The sequence below is a fragment of the Sus scrofa genome, unplaced genomic scaffold, assembly GCF_000003025.6.
Source record: "Sus scrofa isolate TJ Tabasco breed Duroc unplaced genomic scaffold, Sscrofa11.1 Contig1878, whole genome shotgun sequence".
In the NCBI taxonomy this organism is placed as follows: domain Eukaryota; kingdom Metazoa; phylum Chordata; class Mammalia; order Artiodactyla; family Suidae; genus Sus; species Sus scrofa.
Genome location: NW_018084968.1, coordinates 1,954,066 through 1,966,089, shown reverse-complemented (window position 1 = coordinate 1,966,089; position 12,024 = coordinate 1,954,066). Strand labels below are relative to the sequence as shown.

At 53.3% G+C, this 12,024-nt stretch overlaps 1 protein-coding gene across 1 annotated transcript; it reads right to left on the bottom strand.

Annotated features, from left to right (window-relative positions):
- Positions 1-2,253: 2,253 nt before the first annotated feature.
- On the bottom strand, positions 2,254-11,262 carry HMOX1 (heme oxygenase 1). Its single transcript, NM_001004027.1, is given in 6 exon segments — positions 2,254-2,995; positions 3,657-3,756; positions 6,178-6,397; positions 6,400-6,668; positions 9,711-9,831; positions 11,166-11,262. Coding segments are annotated over 6 exon segments (864 nt in total). The 5' UTR covers positions 11,189-11,262; the 3' UTR covers positions 2,254-2,864.
- Positions 11,263-12,024: the final 762 nt, after the last annotated feature.

Genomic DNA, 12,024 nt, shown 5'->3' with positions numbered 1-12,024 from the left:
ACAAGGGATGTGAGACTCTTGTGTACTCTTCTTAAAAGTCTGGGGAGGAAATGACCCTTTTCTGAGCCAAGGGGCGGAGGAAGCCGTGGGTCCCTGAGAAGTAAGCTTGCCGATGTGCGCCTGCTGCCCCCTAGCAGCTGGAGGCAGCAAGGCCCACCTGCTCTCCCCGTCCACACGCTTCCCCAAGTTGGAGATTCATCAGAAGTTAAGTCACCTCTGGTCTCCTTTAACCAAAATTCAAGCTTGGGACTTAGACCCAAGTGGTAATTTTTTGTTTTTTGGTTTTTGGGTTTTTTTAGGGCCGCACGTGGGGCATATGGAAGTTCCTAGGCTAGGGGTGCATTGGGAGCTGCGGGCCTAGCCACAGCTGCAGCAGGACCAGATCCCAGCTAGTCTGCCCAGAGCTTGGGGCAACGCTGGATGCTTAACCCACTGAGGGAGGCCGTGGATGGAACCCGCATTCTCATGGATACTATTCAGGTCATTACTGCAGAGCCACAAGGGGAACTCCCAAGTGGTGATTTTTTTTAATTGCGGAAGAGTTTTCATTATTTGGCATTGCTTAAAATTTGCAAACATTCATGACCAGATTCCCAGACTAACTTGAAAAATGGGGAGATCTGGCAAAACTCCATGGATTCTCAAGCGGCAACAAGAATTTGGTAACCAGCCCTCCCTTCTTTTCCATTCGCACTGGCACCGTGGTGAACTGTTGGAAAGGACGGTTCATTACATTGGCTGCATTTGCTCATATTTAAGAGGCGTGTTTAAAATATGAGTCTGTTGGGCTTCCGTTGCGGCACATGGGGTTAAGGGTCCAGCATTGTCACTGCAGCAGTTCAGATCACTGCTGTGGCTTGGGTTCAATCCCTGGCCTGGGAATTTACACAGGGTGGCAAATAATCGAATAGAATAGATTAGAATAAAATAAAGTAAAATAAAATCCTGACTAGAGGGTCTCAAAGTTATATCAAATGCATCTGAAACTTCACGGAGTTCCCTCTGCATGGAGACATGGCTTTGACGCATTCTACATAGCAGCTCCTGAATTTTCCAGTGTAAACAGAATACAAATTAGCCATTTTCCTGTTAGCAGAATTCAAGATGGTTTCTCTCTCTCCCCTCCCTCCCTTCCTTCCTTTCTTTGTCACTACAAACAATGAGTATCGGTCCCCTTGTCACAGAACACTGGAAACGGGGCCCAGGGTGAATGCCTATGCTTGTATAATGCCTCTATAATCTCACAAACAGTGGTTCCTCTGGGATCTCCCAGGAAGCTTTGCATAAACAGCGATTCCAGAATTAGAACTTCTCAGGGTGGGGCCCAGGGTACCCGGCTATCCGGATGCCACCATCCAGATGGGTGTTCCCATGCCACCGACCTCTCAGCTGTGGGAGGCAGGTGTATTGTTACTTTGCCAGTGAACTAAAGGACACTTGAAGGGACTTGACCAAGGTTCCAGACTTAAGTGACAAGGCCAGGACTAGTGACAGTGGTCTCCTGGCTCCCAGTCCTCATGAACTATTCCTGGAAGGAAACGCCTAGTCCCCTCTCTGCTCTCCCAAACACACCTTCACCAAGGGCCTTTCACGCCCCCACATTGAGGCTGCATTTTTTACCATTTCAGTGGCTTTCAGGAGATTGCAGTGGGAAAGCTCTGGGTTTGGAGCTGGCCAGACCTGGTTTAAATCCTTCCTGAGCCTCAGAGAGCTGTAACATTCTTCACAGCTCTTCTCCCAAGGATCAAATGAGATGACAACAGTGGGGTGACTAGCACAGCATTTAGCAAGAATCGCAGAACACGGATCTCCCCGGTTTCATGATAGGAGTTAGTGGCGTGCCTGTTACACGCATCTCCTTTGCTTCTTAGACAGGCAGGTGAGCTGAGTCTCACCAAGGTGACAGAACTGAGCTCCAGAAAGGCTACTTACTAACCTCAAAGGCAGGGCTGCAAAGTGAAGAAGCAGGCATCTGAACCAGGGATCTTCGCCCAGTCTCTGAGAGTCACTTGGACAGGACACAAATTTTCTTCCGAAATCTGCTCATCTCAGCCTAACAGGGAATCCCATCCTCAGTAAAGCCGAGTCTCATCACAAAGACCTGCCCACCACATCCTCGGAATAGAGCAAGACACCCCAAACCAGCTCCTGTCACCCCCTTCACCCTCCTCCCCACTGGGCTTTCAAGAAATGAGTAAGGACAAGGTCAGCTCCCCAAGGGAAACAGAACCCAAGAAAAAAACACTTCGAGGTACTATCAGGCCATGTACTTTATTACTTCACATAAAAGTTAGTGACCAAGGCCACAGTGCTGTTAAAACAGCTCCCTCCCCACCCCTCACCCCACCTTGCTATAAAAACAGAACACAACAAAATACCACAGTTCAGGCTGAGCCGGGAACGAAGAGTGGCTCCAACAAAAACAAGACGGAAACACGAGACACAACATCTTTGCACAGTTCTATAAAAATTGCCACGGCCCACAGGAAGGCAGTCAAGGCACGTCAAAAGGGAGACCGCGGACCCGCGGTGTTTGGAGGCTCAGAAACAGCTGTGGCTTCTGGCTGGCTCCATCCTCTGGGCTCTGCTGCAGGAACGGGACGGGGAGGGTGCGAGGGGGCCATGCTGGACCCCTTGTCCCTCTCTGAAGTTCAGGGCACTGGCTGCACGTGCTCTTGGTTGGGAAAGATGCCACAGACTCCTTTTTTCCAGCAAGAGGGAGAGACGCAGGGAGAGGGCAGGGGCCCTCAGAGCCTCCCCCGACCCCCAAATGCCCAACAAGGAAGCCAGTCAAGAGACCATCCCTCTCCAGGCAGAGTTCACGGCCCCCAGGAGCCAGCACGGTTGCATTCACAGGGTTGCATTCACATGGCATAAAGCCCCATGGCGACCGTTGCCACCAGAAAGCTGAGTGTCAGGACCCATCGGACGAGCGGCACCTGGGAGAGGACGCTGAGCTGCGGCTTCCCCCTGGGGGTTGTCACGGGAGTGGAGTCTGAAAGAGAAAAGGGGACAACGTCAACACTGGGAGGCCAGAGGCCACAGAAAAATAAAGCAGAGGGGCCGCAGCAGTGTCTGCGACAGTCCCAGCTCCATGCCCACGAGCAGCCCTCTAGCCAATGCTTGGATACCTCCAAAGACAGTGAGCTTACTACTGCTCCAAGCTGTCCATTCTTCCATTTTCAGACACACTGTGAGGAAGTACCCTCCAGGGGTGCCCAGGGGAGCCACGCTTTGAAAACTGGTGTGTACAGGCAGTCCCCTCACCCCCACCAGGAGCCAATCCCATCAGGACCGGCCACATTTCAACACTCCTGGCCTCAGTCTTGCCAGCAGAGGGGTCCAGGTGGTGTTGGCACACCTGAGAAAGCCGCAGGGTGGGTGGGCAAGGGTGGGACCAGGAGCAAAGGCCTGGGGTGGCTGCTAAGCAGGTGTCTGAGCTTCACTCCTCCACTTCCCTGATTCTAGAGTCGGGGAGACTGAGGCTTGCCTAAAGTCATCCCCTGAAGGCTGGCCCCAGGCCCTCTGCCTGCCCCCAAACAACTGCTCATTTAACACACGGGAACAGAAGAGTCCAGAGATACTGGAGCCAGCCACCTGGGCCATGTGCCCTCCCACGGAGCCCGGGGGAAACAGCACCCCCTGGAGGCCCTCACCTTGCACCCGGCTGCCGGCCCTCTTGCGGACGTCGGATGCCTGCGAGGGTCTCTGGTCCTTAGTGTCCTGGGTCAGCAGCTCCTGCACCTCCTCAAACAGCTGCAAGACAAAAGCGGTATGTCCCCGTGAGAGGTGGTGCCAGGCTGGCTGAAGGTAGGCTTAAGGCTGGGTGATAAAACATTAGAACAAAAAAAATCGTAGAGGAACTACTGACATCCGTGTGCCTGTCACCAGATGGCACAAGTCCATCTGACTCGCCTGCCTGCTCCTCCCCAGATGCTCCCCAATAAGAGCCGTCCTGGGTCCCCCTGCCAGGTGCTGTTTCATGAGTGGTCCCCTAGTGTATACACTCTGCAGCCCGCCGTCCTCACTCACCTCTCTTGGTGAGATTCGCCCTTGGTGAGTGTGTGATGCTATGTTCGTTAGCCAGCCTTTACAGATGAGGAAGCTGCAGCTCCCAGAGATGAAGCCCCGGGGCCCAGGCTAACCCAGAGGTCAGGGGGCGAGAGCCAGCCTCCAAAGGGGCGCAGGCTCCGAGCCTCTCACTCTTCCTACAACACCTCTCTGACAGTCAGATTTTTCTGGAGGACCAGATTTCGTGGGTGATTTTTTTTTTTTTTAGGGGAATGCAAGGGAAGGGCACCCCTCCATTAACAAGTGCTCCGACCTCCTACACGGTTGGTGGGAGTATAAACGGGCTACAACCACTGCGGGAACCGTATGGAGGTACCTGAGAGAACTGAATATAGAACTACCATATGATCCAGCAATCCCACTCCTGGGCATGTAACCAGACAAAACGTTCATTGAAAAAGATAGGGCAGGAGTTCCCGTCGTGGCGCAGTGGTTAACGAATCCGACTAGGAACCATGAGGTTGCGGGTTCGGTCCCTGCCCTTGCTCAGTGGGTTAAGGATCTGGCATTGCTGTGGCTCTGGCGTAGGCCGGTGGCTACAGCTCCGATTAGACCCCTAGCCTGGGAACCTCCATATGCCGTGGGAGAGGCCCAAGAAATAGCTTAAAAAAAAAAGAAAAAGATAGGGCACAGGGAACTATACCCAGCCACTTGTGGGTATAGTGGAGGATAACGTGGGGAAAAAAAATAGATACATATACAGCTGGGTCACTTTGCTTGCACAGCAGAAATGGACCGACTATTGTAAACCAACTATGGTTTTTAAAATGTTTTAAATAATTAAAAAAAGAAAAAAGAAGAAGATACAGGCACCCCTATGTTCACTGCAGCACTCTTCCCAATAGCCAAGACATGGAAACAACCTACATGTCCATTGACAGATGAATGGATGAAGAAGATGCGGAACAGAGATACAGTGGAATAGTACTCAGCCATAAAAAAGAACAAAATAATGCCATTTCCAGCAGCACGGAAGGAAGTAGAGATTATCATACTAAGTAAGGCAGAAAGAGAAAGATAAATACCATATGATATCACTTATACCTGGAATCTAAAATATGGCATAAATACCATATGATATCACTTATACCTGGAATCTAAAATATGGCATAAATGCACCTATCTATAGAAAAGAAACAGATTCATGGACATGGAGAACAGAACTGTGGCTGCCAAGAGGGAGGGGGAGGGACTGGGATGGACTGGGAGTTTGGGGTTAGTCAATGCAAACTGTAGCATTTGGAGTGGATAAACCATGAGATTCTGCTTTATAGCACAGGCAACTGTGTCTAATCACTTGTGCTGGAACATGATGAAAGATAACATGAGAAAAAAAAATGTATACATGTATGTGTAACTGGGCCACTTTGCTGTACAGCAGAAATTGACAGAACACTGTAAATCAACTATAATAAAAAAAAAAACTCAAATTAAAAAAAAAAAAAAAAAGAGTCCTGACCAGTCTCTTCTGAGGCCCCAGGCTGGGCATAAGGAGGCTGTCCTCACAGGGCCTCCAGGTGGGAGGAGGGGAGACGGGGTTCTACAACTTTTGGGTTAGAAGGAACCTCACCGCCACTGGGAACCCTCCTGCCCCTGCCCCTGCCCAGGAAGTCATCCTTCAAGGCAGGGCCTGGCTCGAAGCCCACACAGCCCCCGGGATCTGGGGTGCTTGTAGAAGGATGCCTCCTGCCGCTGGCTGGGCTGAGAGGCCCAGAGGCCATGTCTGCGGCACCCGTGACCTCGGCCGTGCCAACCTGGCTGCGCACAAGCGCTCAGACAACTTGTATGTTGTCACAGAGTGCTGCAGCGGTGACACGCACGCCCCGTAGGAACAGTAGCTCATGTTAGAGGGGCTGCCATGGGGACTCTGTTATTTCAAACTCTCTTAACCCTCACGACAACCCCGAGGTAGGAAGCATTCCATCCCCATTTTGCACGTGGGGAAACTGAAGCAAAGGGCGATTAGGGCATCTGCCCACGATCACCCAGCCGGTAAGTGGCAGAACCACAGCACAGACCCCTAAGCCTTTACCCGTGACCCTCGGTCCCCTCCCCTGCTCTACGAGGAATATTCCTGGAGCAGCGGCTGGGCGCCCAGACCCTCACCTGAATGTTGAGCAGGAAGGCGGTCTTGGCTTCTTCGAGGACCCTCTGCTTGACCTCGGGGGTCATCTCCAGAGTGTTCATTCGGGAGCGGTACAGCTGCTTGAACTTGGTGGCGTTGGCGACATTGGGGAAAGTGAAGAAGGCCAGGCCCTCCCCGGAGCTGGGCAGGTCCAGGGCCTTCTGAGCGATCTTCTTGAGGACCTGGCCCCCAGACAGGTCACCATGTAGCGGGTGTAGGCGTGGGCCACCAGCAGCTCGGGCTCGAAGCGCCCCACCTGCTGCAGTCGCCGCACGTAGCGCTTGGTGGCCTGCGTGTAGGGGATGGCCTCCTGCCAGCGGGGCCCATACCAGAAGGCCATGTCCTGCTCCAGGGCGGCCCGGCGGTGCAGCTCTTCCGGGAAGTAGAGGGGTGTGTAGACCGGGTTCTCCTTGTTGTGCTCAATCTCCTCCTCCAGGGCATCGTAGATGTGGTACAAGGACGCCATCACCAGCTGCAACCAGAGTGAGCAGGTCGGTATGAGAAGATGTGGGACAGAGACACAGTGGAATACTATGCAGCCTTTAAAAAAGAACAAAAGAGGCCTTCCTGTCGTGGCTCAGTGGAAATGAATCTGACATATCCATGAAGACGCAGGTTCAATCCCTGGCCTCTCTCAGTGGGTTAAGGATCCAGCATTGCTGTGAGCTGTGGGGTAGGTCACAAAGGCAATTTGGATCTGGCATGGCTGTGGCGTAGGCCAAGGGCTGAAGTTCTGATTCACCCCCTAGCCTGGGAACCTCCATATGCTGTGGGTACGGCCCTCGAAAGACACACACACACACACACACACAAATAAAAAAAGAAAAAGAACACAATAATGCCATTTGCAGCATGATGGACGGAACTGGAGATTCCCATCCTAAGTGAGGTTAAGTCAGAAAAAAAAAGACAAGTACCATACGATACCACTTCTATCTGCACTCTAAAATCTGGCACCAATGAACCTATCTTCAGAACAGAAACAGACTCACAGACATAGAGAACAGACTTGGGGTGGCCAAGGGGGAGGTAGGGCTGGAGTGGGATGGACAGGGAGTTTGGGGTTAGTGGATGCAAACTATCACATTTAGAAGGGATAAGCAATGAGTTCACAGGGAACTATATCCGCTCACTGTGATAGAACATGATTAAAGATAAGAAGAAAAGAATGTATGCATATATATACATACACATACATATATACACCCACATATATGTATGTTTAACTGGGTCACTTTGCTGTACAGCAGAAATTGACAGAACATTGTAAATCAACTATAATAAAAAAAATTTTTTAAAAAGAATGCCCCCCCCCAACATCCAGGGAGCTCTCACTGGGCCCCAGTGGGTTAAGAATCTGATTGCTTGCAGTGGCTCAGGTTGCTGCAGAGGTACGGGTTCAATCCCTGGCCCCGCAAAGTGCCTTAAAGGATCCAGCGTTGCTGCGGCTGCGGCTTGGATTCAGTCTCTGGCCCGGAAGGTTCCATCGGCCGCAGGTGCAGCCATTATTAAAAAAACAAAAACCCCTCATTCAGCCCCCTCTGCACTACTGCCTTCAGAGACACCCTCCTCACCTCCCAGGCTGGGCTCCCACCTCCTACTTGCCCCTCCAAACCTCCCCCCATGGCAGCCAGAGGGAGGGTCACAGGAGAAAAATCCCATGATGAGCTTTCTGAGCCTGAAACTGTTGTTATCACCCTGGACCCAAGGCCATGCAGCCTCACTTAATCCCTGGGAAAGGCCCACAAGGGAATCACTATCCCCCTTGTACAGAAAATGAAAGTGAGGCTCAGAGAGGGTATGAGCCATGGAGGTCACACAGCTGGTAAGAAATGAAAGGGGAGCCGAGCCCAGGAGCAAGGCAGAAACCCAGTGAAAGGAGATGCCAGGCATCCCCAGCCTCTGACCTCTGGGTGGCCGTCTGCGGGGTGCGATCCTCCTTCCCAGAGGCCCCCGCTGAACCCCACCACCTCGGAAGGTGGGCAGGGGGGCAGGCCCAGGGCCCTTTGGCTTAGGGAACTCCCGTTACACATTAATTCTGCAGTTCGAAGGAGGACAAAGTTTAGATGTTCTGGCTGAGGTTTCCAGGTGATTTCTGGGCCATAAACCGTCATCGCAGCCCCATTTATCACCGGGGTGGACCGCCAGGCAGCCTGGGCTTTCGACCGTGACCGACCTGGTTCTGACTCGGCTCGGCCAGGCCTCAGCTCTGTGACCGTAGGCAAGCCACGGGCCCTCGGTGGGCCATGTGTGGTCTGAGTGGGCCATGTGAGGTCTCAAGCCTTGGGTCCCCGCCCTGCAAAGAAGGGTCAGCTGACCACATGCTTCAATGGGGCTGGTGTGCGGGTCGAGCAGGGCCACAGGCAAAGCGCTGGGTGCAGCCGGGCACAGAGCACTCATATCAGAGGCTGAGATGTCACGCATGCTGCCTCCATCAGCATAGTCTGAGCAAGCCCTGTGTCCTCTCATGGATCTTTGTGCTGACTTTGAACTCAGGGGCTGAGAAGTGAGAGTCAAAGTCTATAGCGGCTGGAGATGGGGCACTCCAGCAGCCAATGCCCCACTCCCACTGCCCCCAGCCACACCGCTGCAACTGGGAAGCTTTAGGTGAGGGTGGGGTGGGGAATGGGGGAGCAAGGACTAGACCCAGCACCCATCAGACATAGCCCGGGGCCCCAACTCCCTAAAATGGCACATTCGATCTCCCTTCACTGAGGGGCCTCTCATGTTGGAAGTGTGGGGAAGGGTCCACTGAGCCAAAGGCGGGGGTGTCAGGCGTGGTGGACTACCGCTCCCACCCCCACCGTGCAACCGGAACAAGCCTTTTCTCACGCCCTGCACCTGCCTGGTTCTTGGTCATGTGCGTTTCTTCCATTTGCATGAATTTCACAACTGTGCTGAGAAATTGCAAAACCAGTGCCTCCCATAGAGTGGACACTTAAGAAAACCCTGCAGGTGGCAAATCTCATTTCACGAATCAGGACAAGGTACCTTCGAGCGGTCACACGAGGTGCCCACAGTCTTACTCTTAGGAAATGGATGAACCCATACGCGCCATTTGCCTTCAGAGGCAGAGAATTAGGTCAGAAGCACAAGCTCTGCCTTGGTTTGTGTTTGGCCTTCCTCGTTTACTTACTCGCCGTGTGACCTTCTGTTAGTTACTTAACTTCTCTGAGCCTTTCCTTCCTCATCTTCCCTACCAAGGTTGAGGCACAGATTAGAAACCAAGTGTGTAAAATGCCAAGTACGGACTGGGTGGTCAGTTAATGGCACTACTGCCCCAGGCCCTCCAGAACACCCCATAGACGGCTGTGAATTTGCTGTGTTACCTTGGGTAAGTCACCTTCCCTCTCTGTGCCTCAATGGCATGATCTGTAAAATGATGCCCTCAAATATGCTCATCTGGCCCCTCAGCATTCCTGGTTCCCCTCCCCACTTAAACCACCAGCCTTAGCCTCACACCCACATCCATCATATTACCCTCCGTCACGGCTGGAACCACCACGACACATACCTTAAAGCCTTCTCGGGTGACCTCGCCCTTCTGAAAGTTCTTCATGAACTCGGCATTCTCAGCCTGGACGTGCACCTCCTTGGTGGCCTCCTTCAGGGCCTCTGACAAATCCTGGGGCACGCTGTAGAGGGGGGGAGGGCAGTGAGCAAGGGGGTGGCTATGAGCAGGGTTCTTCCCAACGCTGGTGCTTCTGAGGGTACTGTCCACAGCCCTTCAAGAGATTTCGGCTTGCATCAGGCTCCTCTGCTGAAATCCAGACTCCCACCTAATACACAGCCTCCTTCAACTGCCTTAAGGTGCAAGCCCATCTGCACTTGTCGGCTATTAAAATACTATGTAATAAGGTCCCCCAAACCAAGAGAGAAATCCTGGGGAGTTCCCTGGTGGCTCAGCAGGTTAAGGATCCAGGGTTGTCACTGCTGTGACTCAGGTTGCTGCTGTTGTGCGGGTTAGATTCCTGGCCCTGGAACTTTAACGGGCCACAGGCGGGGCAAGGAAAAAACAAAAAAAAAAAACAAAAAAAAAACCAACAAAACTAGGAAAATCCTGGTACCGGTTATTCACAGTGGAGGAGAGAAGGAGGCAGCACAGCCCAGGAAGCAGCAGCAGGGGGCAGGGTGAACACTCATATTCAACACTGTAATTGCTTTGATTGGCACTTAGACCCATGATTTAATTCTCTACCTGTGTTGAAGTTTCAGGTATAAATCTCATGATCCTTTTTAAAGTTAGGCTCATCACAAGTGTTTGAGTTTAAAAGCCTAAGTAAAGTTAGCTTTACTCAAAAAAAAAAAAAAAAAAAGCCCTTTCTGGGAGTATTTCTGCCATTTGTCCCTATCCACCTCCCACAGAAATGTCATTTCTCCTTTCCCTCCAGCAGCACCCCTTCCAGGAACCCCATCCCCTGCTCTACTGTGATCAAATTCTTGGAAGAAGAGAAGGAGCCAGACTTGACATTAGACAGACCAGGGTGCAAATCCCAGTTAGCCAGAAAACGGAGGCCTTCCTGCCTCCCTCAACTGTGTGTGCCATCCTCATCAGCAAATGGGGACCCGAACTCCGACAGGCATTCAGGCATTCAGCAGCTAGCGAGAGAGGTGGATGTGGCCAGGAGGCGGCCCTAGTAGAAAGCCCAGGCTCTCTCATCCAGGCTCAGGCAGCCCCAGGATCCCGGATTACGCCCACGGCCACCTCCAAACACACTCACACGTCCAAAGCCCCAAACTAAGCTGGATCGCATAGTAACATTCCCGCCGGGTCGCCCATCCTGAGCCAGGGCGCCAGGCTGTAAAATCGCCTTTCATCCCGTCCAACCACCCCACGGGGCAAGATCGGAACCCAGCGCCTCCGCACGCCAAAGCCCAAGTGACTGGCCGCTCAGCGAGGTCGCTTCCTGCTTCCCGGCTCAGCCTCGGGAGCTCGGCGGCGGGAGGGCAGCGGCTGCCCCACGCTTGCCTGTTGGGCTGTGAGTGCTCCATGCTGCGGCGGCGCGGCGCTCGGGGAGGGCTCCGGGGCTGGCTGCTCCGACAGCTCGCGACGGGGTCGAGGAGGCGGGAGGCCGACGGTGCCGAGCGCTGGCCGCGCGGTCCATTTATTCCCGGGGCGGGTCACGTGGCCGCCGCCCGACAGCTGATCTCCCACTTTGTGGGCCGACGTTGCAACACCCACGGCGGCCCGCGCCCCACCCGCCCCTGGCCTGCGGGGGTGGAGGAGGAGCGGTCATATGACCCTTGGAAAACAGAGCTGTTTAAAACAGGACACTAAAAGCAAAACAAAAGATACTTTAGGCATCTGAGCAGTAAGTAGTGTGATTTTGTCCCTCCCAGAGCCTCCCACCCAGCGATGGGACTTGAGCACCCCCACGGATCTGAATGGTGCCACAGAGCTGGGAGGCAGCGCTTCTCTGAGCGGGAGGCTGGGGCGACCTCAGGGACTTCTGCACCCCAAACCCTGCCTGCAGTCGTCTCCCCCGTTCTGGGACCCTCCTTCCTGGACCCTCAGCTGGCAGCCCGTGCGCTCGCACTATCTTTAATGTCCTTTTAGGGTTTCTTTTTCTTCTTTTTACTTGAGCACCTACTATGTGCTAGAGACTGTACTGCGTTCAAGGTCCATCCCAACAACTGTGGGGTAGAGCAGTACCATTTTACAGGCAGGGAAACTGAGGCTCTGGGGAGAGTGCAGGGGCTTGCCCAAGGTCACACATAAAGCAGGACATTGGGACCTGACACCCAGGAGGAGTCCAGGTCCCTGCCTGCCTCCTCCAGGCCCTCTTGTCCCCAGCTGGACAGAGATGCTGGTTATCCAAGACGACTCC